Source organism: Sapajus apella, unplaced genomic scaffold (assembly GCF_009761245.1).
Source record: "Sapajus apella isolate SASKATOON/1434 unplaced genomic scaffold, GSC_monkey_1.0 scaffold53, whole genome shotgun sequence".
NCBI lineage: Eukaryota > Metazoa > Chordata > Mammalia > Primates > Cebidae > Sapajus > Sapajus apella.
This window is the reverse complement of record NW_022436993.1, coordinates 14,422,954-14,443,193: the sequence shown is the minus strand read 5'-3', so window position 1 is coordinate 14,443,193 and position 20,240 is coordinate 14,422,954. Positions and strand designations below refer to the sequence as shown.

Genomic DNA, 20,240 nt, shown 5'->3' with positions numbered 1-20,240 from the left:
TTTTTTTTGAGACGGAGTTTCGCTGTTGTTGCCCAGACTGGAGTGCAATGGCATGATCTTGGCTCACCGCAACCTCCGCCTCCTGGGTTCAAGTAATTCTCCGGCCTCAGCCTCCCGAGTAGCTGGGACTACAGGCACGCACCATCATGCCCAGCTAATTTTTGTATTTTTTTTAGTAGAGACGAGGTTTCACCTTGTTGACAAGGATGGTCTCGATCTCTTGACCTCGTGATCCACCCACCTCGGCCTCCCAAAGTGCTGGGATTACAGGCTTGGGCCACCGCGCCCGGCTCAATTTTATATTTTTAACTGTCCAGTTGATTCACTCCAAGAAGTGAAGTAACAAAATCCAAATAAATGTACAGCATACTCATAAACTCAAATCACCCAAGCTATTCCTTAAGATTAGAATTATGGCTATATGAGAATATTTAGGAAAGTCAAGATCTCCCCTTTAAATCATCTTTTAAAGATGATTTGGCCGGGCGCGGTGGCTCAAGCCTGTAATCCCAGTACTTAGGGAGGCCGAGGCGGGTGGATCACGAGGTCAAGAGATCGAAACCATCCTGGTCAACATGGTGAAACCCCGTCTCTACTAAAAATACAAAAAATTAGCTGGGCATGGTGGCGCGTGCCTGTAATCCCAGCTACTCAGGAGGCTGAGGCAGGAGAATTGCCTGAACCCAGGAGGCGGAGGTTGCGGTGAGCCGAGATCGCGCCATTGCACTCCAGCCTGGGTAACAAGAGTGAAACTCCGTCTCAAAAAAAAATAAATAAATAAAAAATAAAGATGATTTAAGAAAAGCCAAATATGCTAGCTAATATGTCCATATAACCAAATTATAAGCTAATTTTTTTCTTTTGAGATGGAGTCTGACTCTGTCACCTAGGCTGGAGTACAGTGGCATGATCTCAGCTCACTGCAACCTTGACCTCCCAGGTTCAAGTGATTCTTCCACTTTTGCCTCCTTAGTAGCTGAGATTACAGGCGCACACCACCTCGCCCAGCTACTTTTTGTATTTTTGTAGAAATGGGGTTTTCCGATGTTGACCAGGCTGGTCTCGAACTCCTGATCTCAAGTGATCTGCCTGGCTTGGCTTCCCAAAGTGCTGGATTACAGACATGAGCCACAGCACCCAGCCACAAGTTAATTTAAATGTGATATATAATAACTGAATTTTTAAAAGTCAGATTATAAGGCTGGGCATGATGGCTCACACCTATAATCCTGGCACTTTGGGCTGCCAAGGTAGAAGGATCACCTTTAGCCCAGGAATTCTTGACCAGCCTGGGCAACATAGGATGGGCCCACCTCTATTATAAATAAATAAGTAAATAGATGTTGGATTATGTATTTTCTGGTATTTTTCCTTCTTAAAATACATATAGAAAATCAGTCTTCAAAATTTTCCACAACTGTACTAATTAGAATGAGTCCTGGAAACAGAGGATTTATATAATAAAATTCTAGGGCTGGGCATGGTGGCTCACACCTGTAATCCCAGCACTTTGGGAGGCCGAGACAGGTGGATCACCTGAGGTTGGGAGTTTGAGACCAGCCAACATGGAGACACCCCATCTCTACTAAAAATACAAAATTAGCCAGGCATGGTGGCCCATGCCTGTAATCCCAGCTATTAGAGAGGCTGAGGCAGGAGAATCGCTTGAACCTGGGAGGCGGAGGTTGTGATGAGCCAAGATCATGCCATTGCACTCCAGCCTGGGCAACAAGAGCGAAACTCCATCTCAAAAAAATAATAATAAAAAAATAATAAATTAAAAAATAAAATTCTAAGCAGGTAACATATTATATAGTATATCTTCATTACCACTCAAGAAACTTTTACATACATATTTCAAAATTAAAATTCAACCTACTTACTGGAATTGTTGAGGATGGAAACTGGCAGAGGAAATAGTCCCTGAAGTGGGATGACCTACCTAGGATGTGAATTAAGGCAAGTAAAGTAAAATGCAGAAGGCCAGGCGCGGTGGCTCACGACTGTAATCCCAGCAGTTTTGGAGGCCCAGGTGAGTGGATCACTTACGCTCAAGAGTTGGAGACCAGCCTGGTCAAAATGGTGAAACCCTGTTTCTACTAAAAATACAAATTAGGTCAGGTGCGGTGGCTCACGCTTGTGATACCAGCATTTGCGGGGGCCGAGGTGGGTGGATCACCTGAGGTCAGGAGTTTGAGACCAGCCAGACCAACATAGTGAAACCCCGTCTCTCCTAAAAATAAAAACATTAGTCAGGCGTGGTGGCGTATGTCTGTACACCCAGCTACTCAGGAGGCTGACAGGAGAACTGCTTGAACCTGCGAAGCAGAGGTTGCAGTGAGCCAGTTGCGACACGGCACTCCAGCCTGGGGGACAGGGAGAGACTCCACCTCAGAAAGTAAATAAGTAAATAAATAAAACAAATTACACTCAGGAGGCTGAGGCAGGGGAGGCGGAGGTTGCAGTGAGCAAAGATTGCAGTGAGCCTGGAGACAGAGCAAGACTCCGTCTCAAAAAACAAAAAAATAATAATAGGAGAGCCAGGCGTCGTGGAGCCACCCTGCAGTCCCAGCTCCTTGGGAGGCTGAGGTGGGAGGATCGCTTGAGCCCAGGAGTGAGCCGACGCACCACCACTGCACTCCAGCCTGGGTGACAGAGTGAGATCCTGTTTCAAAAAAACAAAAACAAAAAACAAAAAAGCAAAACCCTAGAAATTCCTTTTAAAGATCTCTTTTCTATCCAGTAACTGCTGATTGTTGACAGGATCGCCTTGTTTCTTTCCCTTAATCCGTTACTTTTGGAATGTCCCTCTCATCAATCAACATGGAACCCTTTGGTTCTCTCTGTTTCTCCCTCTCTTTTGGAGTGCACTGGCCACCACGGCTCACTGTAACCTTGAACTCCTGGCCTTGGCCTGACGAAGCGCCAGGACTGCAGGCGTGGCACGTGCCCCCGCGCCAGACCTCAAACCCTTAATAGTGTTTTTATATAACTCGGTGATAAGGCCGTAGTCCAGGAGGGAGGTAAGGGAACGCCACCCGGGAGGCCGCCAGCTCCTGCCGGGAGGGCCCCGTCTCGCCTGCCCCGGCTCCCTCACGGCAGCCCTGCGCGCCTGTGCACCGTGAGCCTGGACATCGCTGGGTCTCCGGGCAGCGGCGAGGGTCACGCGCGGCCGAGCCCACAAGGTCTCAGGCCGCTGAAACAACCTTCCCACCGCTCCGTCTCCACAAAGCGAGGAGCAGAGGCCCCCAGGAATCCCGGAGGGCAGCGCGACGCGGCACCAGCCCCGAGCCCACAGCGGCCGCGCGTGTCCTCCTGGGACGCAGCCTCCTACCCGCTCTTCCCGGAGTCGGGACCCAAGCGGGGACCCGGCGTTGAGGAGGCCCCGGGGCCGGAATGCGTGCGCCCCAGTGGCTTCCCTCCACCCAGGCGGGGGCCACCACGCAGGCGCCGGCGCCAAGTTCAGCCCGAGCCCCACGCAGCGCAAAGGATTCGATGGCCCGGGCCGACGGGCGGCCGAGGTGGCCCAGCACGACCTGCAGGCGAGGGGCGGCGCGGGACTGCTCCATGGTGGCGGCGCGGGGACCCCTCCGCTCGGCCTTCGCCACATTTAGCTCCGCGGGCGGCTCCGCCTCCAGGCGCACCCTGGGCAGGACGTGGGCGGGGTGGGGCGGGGTCTCGCAGGCAGCGCTGCGGGGACGCACTCTGCCGCCAGGGTCTGCGCGCTGGGCAACCTCCCGGGGCGCTATGATCCTTCCTTCCTTTCTTTTCTGTCTTCCTTTCTTTTTTGGGACGGAGTTTCGCTCTTGTTACCCAGGCTGGAGTGCAATGGCGCGATCTCGGCTCACCGCAGCCTCCGCCTCCTGGGTTCAGGCAATTCTCCTGCCTTGGCTTCCTGAGTAGCTGGGATTACAGGCACGTGCCACCATGCCCAGCTAATGTTTTGTATTTTTAGTAGAGACGGGGTTTCACCGTGTTGACCAGGATGGTCTCGATCTCTTGACCTCGTGATCCACCCGCCTCGGCCTCCCAAAGTGCTGGGATTACAGGCTTGAGCCACCGCGCCCGGCCTCTGTCTTCCTTTTTTAAAAGAGACAAGGGCTTGCTCTGTTGCCCAGGCTGGAGTGCTGTGCGCGATCATAGCTCACTGCAGCCTTGAACTCTTGGGCTAATTTTTTATTTTTTGTAGAGATGGGGTCTCGCTATGTTGCCCAGGTGGGTGTCAGACTCCTCCCTGCCTCCCGCCTCGACCTCCCAAAGTGCCAGGACTACAGGCGTGAGTCATTGCCCCTGCCCCGCACCCTGTTTCTATTCCATCACCAGCTCTGCCGCACTGAGGCTCGGGGGCCCAGTGACCAGCCCGAGGTCATCCAGTAGCAAGTGGCTGGGCCGGGACCTCAGCCCACACTCCTAACGTCACGGCTTGCATCTATTTCACCCCACGTAACTGCTCCTTCCACGGACAGCTGAAATAAAAACTCCGATTTAAACAAAAAGCTTTTTAGCCGGGTGCGAGATCGCCTGAGGTCAGGAGATGGAGCCCATCCAGGCCAACATGGTGAAACCCCTTCTCTACTAAAAATTCAAAAACCAGCTGGGTGTGGTGGCGCGTGCCTGTAATCCCAGGTACTCGGGAGGCTGAGAAAGGATAATTGCTTGAACCAGGGAGTCAGAGGTTGCAGTGAGCCGAGATCTCACCACTGCACTCCAGCCTGGCGACAGGGCAAGACTCTGTCTCAATAAAATAAAATAAAATAAAAATAAAAAATAGGAATGTTGAGATTCATCTCTAAAAGTCATATGTGCCATTCAAAAGGGGTATTTCGTTTAGTTGGATTCCAACCCAAAATATTAGAATCAGTTTGGTCATTAAAAAAAAAATGAATGAAATAATTGTTTGATGCACAAAGGCCAGTATGGTGTAAATTTCTTACAGAACTCGAGCAGCTCTTTGTAACATTTATTTTCTATTCCATAACTACAGGTATTGACATAGCATCTCATTGTCTCTTTACTCTGATTTTTTCATTGATTTTTTTTTTTTTAGCTTCAGGAGTTACTTCCAGAACGTCGCAGCACATGTTATCACTTCTTGCATGACGTCTTTATAGAATTTGGTGACAATGTCGCAGTCCAGGAGAGAGGCCGGCAGCCAGCATCCCCAGCTCCTTGCAGTTTGCGCAGGCGGGGAGAGCGCTGGCCGCCCGGGCTTCCCCTAGGGGTCCGTCCTGCATTCTCAGGGATTCCGCCCGCCCCAGGGTCTCAGGCCAAGAGATGGACCCGGGATCCCCCAGGAGCTCCCGACCTCACCTGCCCTACTTGGGCATCACGCGCGGGAATGTGACGCTGCAGGAGTGGCCAAGGGTTCTCAAGGACTCTGACGTTTGTCACGGTTTGAACCGAAGCCCCGGGCTTGGGGCGGGTGCAGGTGGAGGGCCCGCCTCTTTCTGGCCCTGGGAACGCCCCTCCGCGCGTGAGGAACGGCGAGGCAGCGTCTTCTTACTGCCCTCGCCTGGTGAGATGCGGGCACTGCTGCCAGGAGAAAAAAACTGAAGATGTCAATTCAGTTCATCACCCTTCCCTTATTTATTAAAAGATCGGGACCTTGACCCGCACTGACAGTGATTGGTTTTCCTGACCAGTAAAGACATTCAAATGAGATGAAGCTACTTACACCTGTGTTTTTACCGTTCCTTTAAAATGCCATCATTTCACAACTATGTGAAACTCCCTGTCATCTCTCCTGCACGGCATTTATACAAGGATGTATATTTAAGTTCATACCTTTTTTTGTTTTGTTTTTGAGACAGAGTCTGACTCTGTTGCCCAGGCTGGAGTGCAGTGGCGCGATTTCGGCTCACTGCACTCCCAGGTTCAAGCGATTCTCCAGCCTCAGCCTACTGAGTAGCTAGGATTAAAGGCGCGCCACCACGCTTGGCTAATTTGTTGTATTTTTATTAGAGACGGGGTTTCGCCATTTTGGCCAGGCTGGTCTCCAACTCATGACTTCAAGTGACCCGCCCTTCTCGGCCTCCCAAATTGTTGGGATTACAGGCGTGAGCCACCACACCCAGCCCAAATTGATGCTTTTTACCGAGAGATGAAGGGAACCCTTAAATGCAATTATTATCTGCCTTTTTAAAATTAGAGGGATCTGGGTTTAACATTTTTCATTTAAGATCACGGATAATTAAAACAATAATTTCTCCGTAGGTAAAGTTTTCTTTCAAATAGCAATTTGGATTATTGGAAAATTCCCTAAGTAGGCGTCTTTAATAATTGTGTTATTAAAATAAAAATATTTCAGAACAATTGAAGCAGAACATTAATGGAATGTAAACATTATCGCAAGAATGAAAATTTCTTTCCCCTTTCGTATTAGGTATTTATTCATTTCTTATTAGAGTTGGCGTTTTGAAGATTACTTCAAAATTAGCTTTTCCCTCCACCCCTTCAAGCAATGTCCTTGGCTTACTTAAATATTGAAAGTAAACTTGCAGACAAGTTGAAAATGATCTAAGGAATAGTTTTCCCCATATATAAATTAAATGATTTGTTAATAGCCATATTTGAGCAGCTAAATAAAATAGAATGGATTTTTAAATCTTGGATTAAATTGTTCAAACTGGCCTGGTGAGGTGGGTCATGCCTGTCATTCCAACATGGAGGCTGAGGCGGGCAGATCACCTGAGGTCAGGAGTTTGGGACCATCCTGGTTAACATAGTGAAACCCCGTCTCTACTAAACATACAAAAATTAGCCAGGCATCGTGGTGTGTGCCTGTAATCCCAGCTACTCAGGAGGCTGAGGCAGGAGAATCGCTTGAACCCAGCAGGCAGAGGTTGCAGTGAGCCAAGATTGTACCATTGCACTCCAGCTTGAGCAACAAGAGTGAAACTCTGTCTCAAAAAAAAAAAAAAAAAAAAGGGAAGAAGAAAAGAAAATTAGCTGGGCGTGGTGGTGCGCCTGCAGTCCCAGCTACTTGAGAGGTTGAGGTGGGAGGATCGCTTGAGCCCAGGAGGCGGAGGTTGAAGTGAGCCAATATCGTCCCACTGCACTCCAGCCTGGGCAACAGGGCAAGACCATGTCTCAAAAACAAAAACAAAAATAAATAGTTCAAGCCAGGCATGGTGGCTCACGCCTGTAATGTCAGTACTTTGGCAGGTCGAAACAGGATTGCTTGAAGCAAGAGGCTCAAGTCCAGCCTAGGCAACATAGCAAGCCTTTGTCTCTACACAAAATTTTAAAAAGAAATAGGTGGGTGCAGTGGCACACATGTAGTGCTAGCTACTCCGGGCTGAGGTAGGAGGATTGCTTGAGCTCAGGGTTCCAGGCTGCAATGAGCCACGATCCCCTACTGTGCTCCAGCCTGAGTGATAGAGTGAAATCCTATCTTTAAAATTTGTTTTAAAAAATTTAAAAAGTCGTTGCGGTGGCTCAAGCCTGTAATCCCAGCACTTTGGGAGGCCGAGGCGGGTGGATCACGAGGTCAAGAGATCGAGACCAACCTGGTCAACATGGTGAAACCCTGTCTCTACTAAAAATACAAAAAAATTAGCTGGGCATGGTGGTGCGTGCCTGTAATCCCAGCTACTCAGGAGGCTGAGGCAGGAGAATTGCCCGAACCCAGGAGGCGGAGGTTGTGGTGAGCCGAGACTGCGCCATTGCACTCCTGCCTGGGTAACATGAGAAAAAGTCCGTCTCAAAAAAAAAAAAAAAAAAAAAAATTTAAAAAGTCATTCAAGCATCGTATATGCTTAAGAAAATGTCATTATATGAATGAAAATTAACTGTAATCAACTCCAGATTCAAAAATTCTGTGAATAGTTATGACTGTAGGTCAGGTCATTTGGTTACAAGTTTAAAGTTCATTTAGGATGTGGCGGCTCACACCTGTAATCCCAGCACTTTCAGAGGCCAAGGCAGGAGGATCACTTCAGGCCAGGAGTTCAAAATCAGCCTGGGCAACATAGCAAGACCCCATCTCCGCAGAGTTTAAAAAGTAGCCAGGTGTGGTGGTGCGCACCTGTAGTCCCAGCTATTCAGGAGGCTGAAGTGACAGGATCTCTTCCTTTTCTCCAAGCCCATTTCTGATGTCAGCCATAATGAAAACAAGTCTGAAGGACGGAGGTGTGTGGTGCAAAAAAAATCTAATCTTCCAACATAAATTAGAAACTAAAAAATATGTGTGTAAATCTGGGAGAAGAGGAAAGAATAAAATGATCACTTATGGAATTATTCGGATTGAGAAATATCTAGAGGCCCAGGATAAATTAGCATGAAATAAACACAAATCAATCAGCAAACCTCTATACAATTATTGAGTACTAATTTGTACAGAACTGTCTAAAAGAAACAGAGATCAGCCAGGCGTGGTGGCTCATGCCTGTAACCCCAGCACTTTGGGAGGCTGAGGCGGGCGGATCATGTGGTCAGTAGTTCGAGACCAGCCTGGCCAACATAGTGAAACCCTGTCTCTACTAAAAGTATAAAAAATTAGCCAAGCATGGTGGTGGGCACCTGTAATCCCAGCTATTCCAGAGCCCGAGGCAGGAGAATCGCTTGAACTGGGAGGTGGAGGTTGCAGTAAACTGAGATTGCACTCCAGCCCCCGGCCACAGTGTGAGACTCCATCTCAAAGAAAAGAAAAAAAAGAAACAGAGAAACATAGGAGGGGTACGGTAATGGTCCATATGAGCAGAGGGAAAGGCAGTGCCATGTCCAGGATCTAACGACACAGGCCAGGAGACAGGGCAGCAGGTGCAGGAAGAGACAGGGCTAAGGTATGTTATGGCGAAGGAAGGCAGGCAGGAAGGAAACAGGGGAAAAAAAATCACACACACACACACACACACACACACACACACACACACACACACATCCCAGCACTTTGGGAGGCCAAGATGGGAGGATCTCTTGAAGCCAGGAGTTTGAGGCCAGCCTGGGAAACAGCAAGACCCCGTCTGTATGGAAAAAAAACAAAAAACAAAAACCTAAAAAACTAGCCAGACATGATGGTGGTGAGTCTGTAGTCAATGTGCCTGTAATCCCAGGTACTGAGGAGGCTGAGGTGGGAGGATCACTTGAGCCCAGGAATTGGAGGCTACAGTGAGCCGTTATCACACCACTGCACTTTCACCTGGGCAACAGAGTGAAAAATCATATTAGGCTGGGCATGGTGGCTCACACCTGTAATCACAGCACTTTGGGAGACCTATTCTGGTCTCTGTGCAATAAAACTATGATTCAGAACTCAGATTTAACTCTTTTAAAGAGAATGCTAAATTCAGACTGAAAATGGCTGGCTCATTCATCTATAAACAGAATAATTTAAAACAGTCACATTTACTCATTATAAAGCATGCAGAACTTGGAAGACTATGATCTACTATTTTAAAAAACTGAGCCAAAAAGTACATATTGCTTATACAATATTTCAATTTTTCTTGGGCTGAAACACAATGAATACCTCAACACAGCCTGTGCAATAAGCAGCTTTGATACTGCCTCACAGATTCCTAATGCCTGAATGACCGACTCCACCGTGATTCAGCTGCCTCAGATTGTAATCACTAATTCTATGCTAATAGACTGTATTTTTGGATGCAACTATACTATAGGATTTACAGGAAACAAATCAGTATACCAAGATAAATACACTTCAATATGAAGTTTTAACGGGATACCAGAATGTAAAATTGTCTACCTATTGTCCACTGACTTTTTAAATTTTATTTTTTTGGAGAGACGAGGTCCCACTATGTTGCTTAGGTTGGTCTCGAACTCCTGTGCTCAAGTGATCCTCCTGTCTCGCCTTCCCAAAGGGATAGGATTGTAGACATGAGCCACCGTGTCTGGCCTGTCCACTGACTTTTAAAATGTTCTACCTAGATTTTGCCAAGAATGCCAATATTCAATGACAATCATCTGAGTATTCATGGAGCTTTCAAAATATAGGTCCCTTCTTACTGAGGAATAGAAAAATAAAATAAAATACAGGTCTTTCCCCTGCCTTGCTGGGCCATAGCTCAGATGTGGAAAGTAAACAGAATTGTCAAGAGGAAAAAATTCCTGCAAAATATGTTGCAAAAGGCTAGGCATGGTGGCTTACACCTGTAATCCCAGCACTTTGGGGGGCCGAGGCAGGTGGATCGTTTGAGATCAGTTCAAGACCTACCCAGTGAAACCTGGTCCCTACTGCAAATACAAATTAGCCAGGCTTGGTGGTGCGCGCCTGTAATCCCAGCTACTAAGGCAGGAGAATCACTTGGACCTTGAGGTGGAGGTCGCAGCGAGCCGAGGTCACGCCACAGCACTCCAGCCTGGGTGACAGAGCCAGACTACGTCTCAAAAAAAAAAAAAAAAAAAGTACAAAACCAGGTCGTATTACTTTCCTTGCCTTCCTCTGTAATATTCCTTTTGAGATCAGTGGTTCTCAAACTTTTGTGGGCATAGCCTCACAGGGTCCTTATTTAAGACATTCCCTAGTCCTACACCCAACAAATTCTGATTCTTAGTCTGGAGAATCAGGAGGCAGGAATGTTGCCTTCTAACACCCCCAGTGATTCTAACACAGGTAGATCAGGCCTCTAAGCAATACTGTCTCCTTTTGTTTTTTGAGACTGAGCCTCAAAAAGAGCTTGACTGAGTTTGGTTTATTAGACTGTTTTTTGAGACTGAGTCTCTGTACCCCAGGCTGGAGTGCAGTGGTACAATCTCGGCTCACTGCAACCTCAGTCTACCCGGTTCAAGAGATTCTTGTTCCTCAGCCTCCCCAGTAGCTGGGATTACAGATATGCACCATCAAACCCGGCTAATTTTTGTATTTTTAGTAGAGATGGGGTTTCACCATGTTGGCCAGGCTTGTCTTGAATTCCAGACCTCCCTCTGGTGATCTGCCCGCCTCAGCCTCCCAAAGTGCTGAGATTACAGGTGTGAGCCACCATGCCCCGCCAACACCGCGTTACAAATTCTTCCTCTTGGGATCATGACTTACACGGATCTCTAAGTACCCAACATCTTCTCTTTATAAATACCAATCTTCAGAGATTATTTCCTTAGGTGCATACTCTGCTTAGCTCCCTTCCTGTCCATAGGCCTGCCACTGAGGAAAACACCCAGCACTCACGGCATAGGCTACACTGAAGTTCAGATTTAGTCATTATTGACTTTTAAAAAAAGCTCAACAGTAGGTTTATCTTACTCAGAGGTTTCCAACAGATTTTATTTTGCAGACCACTGGTTTGTAGCTTTTGAGGACCAACATCTGTATCAATTCCTTTAAAATGTCCAGTCAATTGCAGTTCCGTAGCAGGTTCTTCCAGACTGCACACCATGCTTATGGCTGGAGGTCCAGGTGTGCATGCATAAAGGCTGCCCGCTGGTTCCTAGAGGAGGGCGTGTCCCAGATACAGCCTCTTCCAGGAGCTTCATCTTCCCAGAGGTCATTTCCTTTGGCAAGAAGTCAGTTTACAAGCGCAGCTTTGGTGCCTGTGAGCAGGAAGCACCAGAAACGTGCAGGATGTGCTGCTTTTTCTCAGATGAAGACGGGCACTTGAGGGTCCAGCGCCCTTGTGCTTAGTGACAGGAATCCCTCCTCATCGCTTAGTAGGTTAAAATATAAGGAAGCCTCCTCTTTATGAAACACAGATAACACCTTTTTAGATTGCCTATTTATTCTAGAACTACAAAATTCAATTCAAGAAAATATAGGTCCCATGAAAGACTTAGAAGTTTTATAAAACTAAAATCTAGTTTTTCCCAATAAATTGTACTTTAGGCAAACCCTCTAATGCTTCTAAAATAATACTAAAAGGGGCATCTGATTATACAAGAGCAATTTAAAAAATTAAATATTTATTTGAATAACAAGTTTAAGTTCGAGCTGCAATGTTGGCAATGCAGATTTTTAACACAGACCACAAAAAGCGTGCACAAAAAAGTACTGGCGCAAAGGACAAAATAATGCTAAGAATTAGGCTAAGTAGCTGCTGATCTTAAGAAACCAAAAGGCCTGAAATCACTATACAAAATATAAAATGTATTAAACACTACCATCCACAGAACAGTCTTTATTATTGATCATATTTAAAAATTATTTGCGTAGTTAATTATATATTGAATTGTAAATGGGTATCATACACGAACCTCCTTTTGGAAGGCAATTCCTTGTAGCACTATAGAACATCTAATTACATTGCAAAAAGTATCCTTTTTTGCTATCGATAAAGAAAACAGTTAATGGTATTACTGTAAATATCAGGAAGGCTACAAAAAAAGAAACAAGATTTCTTTTTTGTCTTCAAAGTGTTTTCCATGCAGTGAAGCACTTGCTGTGTTGAACTGAATGCACTACTGGAGAATGTCCTGGGTCCAAGATGCTCTTGAGAGACAAGACTAGGCTTTCCAAACCAAAGACTCAAAGGAATCATGCAACCCTCTTACGACTGGTATACCGTCATGTGCCACTTACCAATGCCGTCTCTCCAGAAAACCATTCAAGACACTTAAAAAAAAAAATCGGACTTATATGATAAATATACACAAAATGAAAAGACATCAACTGCTATCTGACACGACTATTGGTAATGTCTGTGCTATGTGAAAGCACCTTTAAAAAGAGCCTATGCGGCAAGAGATAAGTGTCTAAAGATTCAAAATGAATCAACAGTATTGGATAACAATATAATTCTCAACTCAGAAGCTGCCTCAAGATTAGGTGCATCTTCAGTTAATGTAACAGGAAGAAAAGGCAATGGATTTTATTTTATTAATTGTATCCACTTACAAACCAACCTAAGGTCACCCGATGTGTAGACACAATGAGATTTTTGTTGTTTATAGTCTTTAATTGAAGTGATGATAAAGGAAATAGAGCTATTTAAAAACAAAACCAAACAGCTATTTCTGTCTAGATTAAGAAGTGGCCCCCGGTGTGGGATTCACATTTTGAGTGGCCACTTGCGGTGCGACCTCGATGATCCGGGGTTTGTCTATGATTCTGGCTGTGCGGTTGCCCTTCTCTACAATCCCAATAATCCATGCTTGGTGGCCTTCACCATATTTGGGGGACTTTATCTCTGCACAGAACCGAGCTGCTTGCTCACGTGGTAAACAGATCAGAAGGCCGCCTGGCAAAAGAAAACAAGATGACTTGTTAGTGTTGACACGACAGCAGTTTCTCTGCCTCTACTGCTTCTGCAGAGATCCAACTTCCATCAACAACTTGCTGCCACCTATATGCAAGTAGCTCTTCCCATTCAACTAAGAGGCTTGTTTTTTTCCGAAACAGGCTCTCTCTGTGGCCCAAGCTGCAGTGCAGTGGTACAATCACAGCTCACCGCAGCCTCAACATCCTGCGCTCAGGTGACCCTCCTACTTCAGCCCTCCCAGTAGCTGGGATTACAGGTCTGCACCACCAAGCCCAGCTAAGTTTTTGCAGAGACGGGTTTCACTGTGTTGCCTAGGCTGGTCTCAAACTTCTGGGCTCGGGCGATTCACCTGCCTTGGCTTCCCAAAGTGCTGGGAGTACAGGCATGAGCCATTGCACTCAGCCTAAGAGGCCTGTTCTATGCTGTAATTAAGCAGTTGCTGGTAAACTCCTAACACACACACACACATGCGCACGCACGCATGCACACACGTACCCTCCCTAACTCTAAACTGCGAAAATGACCTATTTGTGAACCGTGTAACATGATGCAGCGGTAAGGTGTTTGGGTCTTCAATAACCCATGTGGTAGCTACTTTTTCCATGCTACACTGAAATAAATATTGACTAAATAGAAATTTTGATTCTCTACATTGACTCTCTCATCTTACCAAGAATGCTTTTTTCTATTTTTAAAAAATTTAAGATTCATGAAACAGTGTATGCCCCAAGGTATCAAGGTTCCAATATCTTCAAACGAGAAAAAGTGTAAAATACATTACAATAAACCTTTGTTGCTCTTTCCGGTAGCTAGGCCAGAAAAGTTTATATTTTTCAAATAACAATACAAAAATTAGCTGGACATGGGAGTGTGCCTATAAACCCAGCTACTCTGGAGGCTGCGGCAGGAGAATCGCTTGAAGTGGAGAGGCAGAGGTTGCAGTGAGCTAAGATTGTGCCATTGAACTCTAGCCTGGGCAACAAGAGTGAAAACTCCATCTTAAAAAAAAAAAAACAAAAAAAAACCCCCAAAAAGTAAAAACTTCTCATTTCTGAAGACAGGAAGGAAACAAATTTAAGTGGCTGATAACATTCATTAATTCATTCAATTTCCATTCAGTGCCCAATTATGTGGCAGAAACTGTCCTGGCCAGACCCTGAACTAGCAGGGGAAAAAAAACCCCTGCCCTCCTGGAGCTTACTTCTAGAAAACAGGTTAATCTGTTTTTTTAAACAGGAAGCTGAAAGGTCCTCTCTAAAGGCTGCGAGAGGCCTGGTGGAGTCCTGAAGTCCCCTCATCACTGTACAGGTCGACATGAGCAGGGCTTTGTGGTCCCAGCACTGTGGTCCCTGTCCCTGGCCTACTCTGGAATCTCCCAGGGAACTTTCACAGATACTGAGGCCCAGGCCTGCCCCAGACGGATCCCACCATTTTTGGGAGACTGGGGGTAGGCATGCGTATTTTTCTTTTTCATTTTTTTTTTTTTTTTGAGACAGAGTGTCATTCTGTTGCCCAAGCTGGAGTACAGTGGTGTGCTCTCAGCTCACTGCAACCTCTGCCTCCCAGGTTCAAGCAATTATCCGGCCTTAGCCTCTGGAGTAGCTGGGATTACAGGGTGCACACCACCATATCCAAGTAATTTTTGTATTTTTAGGCAGGCACAGTGGCTCATGCCTGTAATCCCAGCATTTTGGTAGGCTGAGGCGGGCAGATCACAAGGTCAGGAGTTTGAGATCAACCTGCCCAACACGGTGAAACTCTGACTCTTATAAAAATACGAAAGAAAAAAAATTAGCCGACGTGGTGGTGTAGGCCTGTAATCCCAGGTAGTTGGGAGGCTAAGGCAGGAGAATCACCTGAACCCAGGAGATGGAAGTTGCAATGAGTAGATTGCACCACTGCACTCCAGCCTGGGGGACAGAACAAGACTCTGTCTCAAAAAAAGGGTTTCCCCACGTTGACCAGGCTGGTCTCGAACTCCCAACCTCGGCCTCTCCAAGTGCTGGGATTATACTCATGAGCCACTGCACCCTGCCGCCATGTGTACTTTTAAATTCCCAAGATGATTCCACTCTTTTGCAGAGCAGAAAACTAGATTTCTAAAGGAAATAGAAAAACTGAAAAAAAGAAAAAAAATAATAAGGAAACTTAAAAGATTAACAGTCAAGGTAAAAGGAACAAAGTGGGCAAAAGAAAAATGGCACTTAGGAGGAGGTACTGCCTGGCTCCGGCTGGGGCCACAGAACTGGAAAGAGTGATGGCAGATGTGGGCCTGTGGGTGGTGGCCTCTCGGCCAGCAGGCCCTGCTTGAGTATCTGCCAACATGATGACGAGAACGTCCCACAAGTTACAGACAGACGTGGCTACCAAATTAATGAGGAAACAAAAGGAACTTAAGCTTAGAAAAATGCTAAGGGATATATAAGCTACTGGGCCGTGTGGTGTCAGACCTACATTACAGTCTGACGGTTCTACCTGCGTGTGTTCCATCTCTCGTTTTTCCTCCATTTATATTTCCTCTAATAAATTAATGTACAACTAAAAAAAAAATGGTTACTTTTTCCTATTTGCATTCTTTTTTATTCCTTTTTTTTTTTTTTTTTTTTTGAGGTAGTCTTGCTCTTGCCCAGGCTGGAGTGCAGTGGCATAATCTCGGCTCACTGCAACCTTTGTCTCCCAGTTTCAAGTCGCTCTCCTGGCTCTGCCTACTGAGTAGCTGGGATTACAGGCATGTATCACCAGGCCCAGCTAATTTTTTTTGTATTTTTGGTGTAGATGGGGTTTCACCAGATTGGCCAGGCTGGTCTTGATCTCCAGACCTCAAGTGACCTGCCCTCCTCAGGCTCCGAGGTGCCAGGATCACAGGCCTGAGCAGCTGTGCCCAACCCCTTTTTTCTGTCATTCTTAAAAACACCTTGAGACATTTTTCCAGGAGAAAATATCACCCGTTCAAAGTAACCTATGGGTATTAGGTTGATTTCAAATGTGAAGCTTTCAGTGAAAATTGAATGCTGACTTATTTCCCCCATCGCCATATTCCTGCATCAGAAGGAACACAGGACACTCAACTTGAGCAAGGCTGCTGCATCCGCCCAGGACGGCAGGGCCGAGACCCCGCAGGAGGAGGGGAAGCCACCAGCTGTTTCGGAGGCCGAGGTCGGCAGCACGGACCTCTGACAGAGTGGGGGCCCACGTAGGGCGGGGCTGCTGCTTCCTGGCCGAGCCTTCCGTGAGCCTCACTATTGAGTCCTCAGACGGGCCCAGCACCCTGTACCTGAGGTCTCCGGGCAGGTCCCGTGCATGAGGCCGAACATGTTTCCGCAGGCCTTGCTCACCGCAGCCATCTTGGCCAGCACCGGGAGGTTGTGAATGACGAATGACACCTCGTTTCTCTGCTGCTTGGCCAGGTTCTGTGCGTGGCCCAAAATCCCGAAGCCCGTGATGTCAGTGGCCGCATGGGCGTTGAATGTGTGCATGAGTCCTGCAGCTGGGAGAGAGAGGGGCGACTCTGAGAATAAACATCTTTCCTCAGCTCAAAAACCTCACATCTGAAATTGATCTGCAACTTCCTTGTCAGGGAGATGACGTATCTGAATAATGAAAACGCAATGTTGTAAAGTCAGCCAAAGCCACAGTGAAATTTCCGAAAGTTCTTATTTCAGTTTGAGCCACCTGAAAACTATCGGAAGCTTCAATCCGTAGTAACTTTCCAGTTAACTAAAAAAGATCATCCTAAAACCAAAGACCAGTCCCACCCCTGCCTTATTTTATTTTATTTTTGAGGCAGAATCTCTCTCTGTTGCCCAGGCTGGAGTGCAGTGGCGCAATCTCAGCTCACTGCAACCTCCACCTTCTGGGCTCAAGTGATCCTACTGCCTCAGCTTCCCAAAGAGCTGGGACTACAGGTGCATACCACCACGGCCAGCTAATTTTTGTATTTTTAATACAGACAGGGTTTCACCATATTGGCCAGTCTAGTCTTGAACTCCTGACCTTGTGATCCACCTGCCTGGGCCTCCCAAAGTGCTGGGACTACAGGCGTGAAACACCGCACCCAGCCAAGACAAGCAGTTTTTGTTTTTGTTTTTTTCTTTTTTTAAAGGGATCCTGTGTTTAACTAAGCAAGAAGGACAAGCAGTTTTTTTTTGAGACAGAGTCTCGCTCTGTTGCCAGGCGCCAGGCTGGAATGCAGTGGTGTGATATTGGCTCACTGCAACCTCCGCCTCCCTGGTCCAAGCAATTCTCTTGCCTCAGCTTCCCAAGTAGCTGGGACTACAGGCGCATGACACCACGCCCAGCTAATTTTTGTATTTTTAGTAGAGATGGGCTTTCACTACGTTGGCCAGGATGGTCTCGATCTCTTAACCTCATGATCCGCCCACCTCGGCCTCCCAAAGCGCTGGGATTACAGGTGTGAGCCACCACGCCCAGCCCAACAAGCAGTTTTTAAGAAGGCTTCACTCAATATCAAGATACTCACACTAGAGATGAATTGTGTGAAATTTTATTTTAAAAATTCTTTTTCTTTTTTTTTCATTTTAAAGAGTCTTGCTCTATTGCCCAGGCTGGAGTGCAGTGGTGAGATCACAGCTCACTGCAGCCTCGTCCTCTCGGGCTCAGGCAATTGTCCTGCTTTGGCTCCCCAAAGCGCTGGGATTTTAAGTGTGAGCCACTGCAGCTGACCTATCATTTAATTAAAAAAAAAATTATAGACTTTATATTTTGGAGCGGTTTTGGGTTTAGAGAGAAATTACCTAGGAAGTAACAGGGAGCTGCCATCATCCTTTGCCCCAGGTCTGGCCTATATTAATGTTGCATTAGTGTAGTGTATTTGATAAGTGATACCAATACATGACTATTAAGTAAAGTCAGAGGACACTGGGGTTCACCCTTTGTTGTCAATTCTATATATCCAACATTACTGTATCTCGCAGGGACCTGTACTGCCCTAACAATCGGAGTGCTCTGCCTGATCCCCTTCCTCCCCGATGACCTCTGGCCGCCGCTGATCTTTCATCCATCTCTACAGTTTTGCCTTTTCCAGAATGTCACAGAGTTGGAATCCTTCTGTATGGAGTTTTTCAGACTGGCTTCTTTCATTCAGTCATATGCACTAAGGTTTCTCCACATCTTTTCACAGCTTGATAGCTCATTTCTTTTTACGGCTCAGTAATATTCCATAGTACAGATACACTACTGTTTATTTATCTATTCATCCGCTCATCTACTGAAGAAAGGAATGGTTACTTCCAAGTTTTGGCAATTATGAATAGTGCTGTTATGAACATTGCCCGCAGGCTTTTGTAAGAATTTAAGTTTTCAACTTCTTTGAGTAAATATCAAGGAACACAACTGCTGCATCACATAACATATTTAGTTTCATAAGAAACTGCCAAACTCACTTTCAAGCCACCATGTCCAGCTAATTTTTGTATTTTTTTTTTGGTAAAGATGAGGTTTCACCATGCTGGCCAGGCTATTGTCAGTGTTTCGGATTTTAGCCTATCTAATACGTATGTAGTGGCAACTCATCACTGCTTTAATCTATAATCCCCTACTGACGTGTGACACTGAGGTTCCTTTTATGTTTATTTGCCATCTGTATACCTTCTTAGGTGGTGTCTGTCAAGTCTCTGGGCCACGTTTGAATTGCATTTTTATTATTGCTTTTTAAGAGTTCTTTGTATATTTTGAATACCTGACCTTCAACAGGTATTTGGCAAAACTTTTCTCCCAGACTGTGGCTTGTCTCTTCATCCTCTTAAACAGTGTCTTTCACAGAGCAGAAGTCGTTTATGTTAATAAAGCCAAACTTAGCAATTTTTTCTTAACAGATAGTGCTTTTGGTGTTGTAAGTCATCACCAAACCCAGAGCCACCTAAGTTTTCTGTGCTGTTGTCTTCTTCCAGGTTTATATTATTGTGTTTTATTTTGGTCTACAACTCATTGATATGGTTTGGCTCTGTTTCCCCACCCAAACCTCATCTCGAATGGTAATCCCCTCATATCAAGAGAGGGACCTGGTGAGAGGTGATTGAATCATGGGGGCTGTTCCCCCATGCTGTTATCGTGATAGTGAATGAGATCTCACAAAATCTGATGGTTTTGTAAGTGGCAGTTTCCCCTGCTCCTCTCTGCCCTGCTGCCTCATAAAGAAGGTACCTGCTTCCCCTTCACCATCCACCATGATTGCAAGTTTCCTGAGGCCTTCCCGGCCATGCGGAACTGTGAGTCAATATAGCCTCTTTCCTTTAGAAATCACTCAGTCTCGGCTATTTATAGCAGTGTGAAAACACACTAATATACTCATTTTGAGTTAATCTTTATGAAAGGTACAAGATCTGCATCCAGAATCATTTTTTTCATGTGAATGTTCACGTGTTCCACCACCATTTGGTGAAGACTCTTTTCTCCAATGAATTGGTTTTGTTTGTTAGTCAAAAATCAGTTGACTATTATGGGGATCTACCTCTGGGCTGTCTATTGTGTTCCTCTGATCTATAACATTTTTAATTTTTTTTGACATATGGTCTCGCTCTGTCACCCCGGCTGGAGTGTAGTGGTGTGATCACCACTCACTGCAGTCTCAAAATCCCAGGCTCAAGTAACTGTCCCACCTCAGCCTCTTGAGTAGCTGGGACTACAGGAATGTGCCACCATGCCCAACTGTTTCTTTTTTTTTTTTTTTTTTTTTTTTTAAAGAGACGACATGGGGTCTATGTTGCCCAGGGTGGTCTCAAAATGGTAGACTCAAGGGATCCTCCTGCCTCAGCCTCCTAAAGTGCCGGATTATACGCGTGAGCCATTGTGCCTGGCTATAGCTTTCTTATAAGTAACAACAAATTACAGAATATTTTTATTTTCAAATGAATTGTTACAAAATAGGTAAAAGATAATTGTGTTACATTTCTCTGGTAGAACATTATCTAGCCATTAAAAATTATGTATAGGCTGGGTGTGGTGGCTCATGCCTATAATCCCAGCACTCTGGGAGGCTGAGGCGGGTGGATCATGAGGTCAACAGATCAAGCCCATCGTGGCCAACACAGTGAAACCCCGTTTCTACTAAAAATACAAAAATTAGCTGGG

General features: G+C 45.9%; 2 protein-coding genes across 6 annotated transcripts in view; both read right to left on the bottom strand.

Annotated features, from left to right (window-relative positions):
* PHYH (phytanoyl-CoA 2-hydroxylase) overlaps positions 1–3,631 on the bottom strand; it is a 37,771-nt gene extending 34,140 nt beyond the window's left edge. For 2 of the 3 annotated variants that reach the window (XM_032244038.1, XM_032244037.1), the window contains exons 1-2: positions 3,495–3,628; positions 1,884–1,942 (exon numbers count right to left, since the gene is read on the bottom strand). In XM_032244038.1, coding sequence (XP_032099929.1) covers positions 1,884–1,942; positions 3,495–3,569 — 134 coding nt within the window. In that variant the 5' untranslated portion in view covers positions 3,570–3,628. Of the gene's footprint in view, positions 1–1,883; positions 1,943–3,494 lie in introns of all 3 variants that reach the window. The other variant, XM_032244036.1, reaches the window with a different exon arrangement.
* A 7,574-nt stretch (positions 3,632–11,205) lies between these two features.
* The window catches only part of SEPHS1 (selenophosphate synthetase 1), a 32,597-nt gene continuing 23,562 nt past the window's right edge, over positions 11,206–20,240 (bottom strand). For 2 of the 3 annotated variants that reach the window (XM_032244035.1, XM_032244033.1), the window contains 2 exons: positions 16,426–16,638; positions 11,206–13,130 (listed from right to left, as the gene is read on the bottom strand). In XM_032244035.1, the coding sequence (XP_032099926.1) occupies positions 12,916–13,130; positions 16,426–16,638 (428 nt within the window). In that variant the 3' untranslated portion in view covers positions 11,206–12,915. The remainder of the gene's footprint in view (positions 13,131–16,425; positions 16,639–20,240) is intronic. The other variant, XM_032244034.1, reaches the window with a different exon arrangement.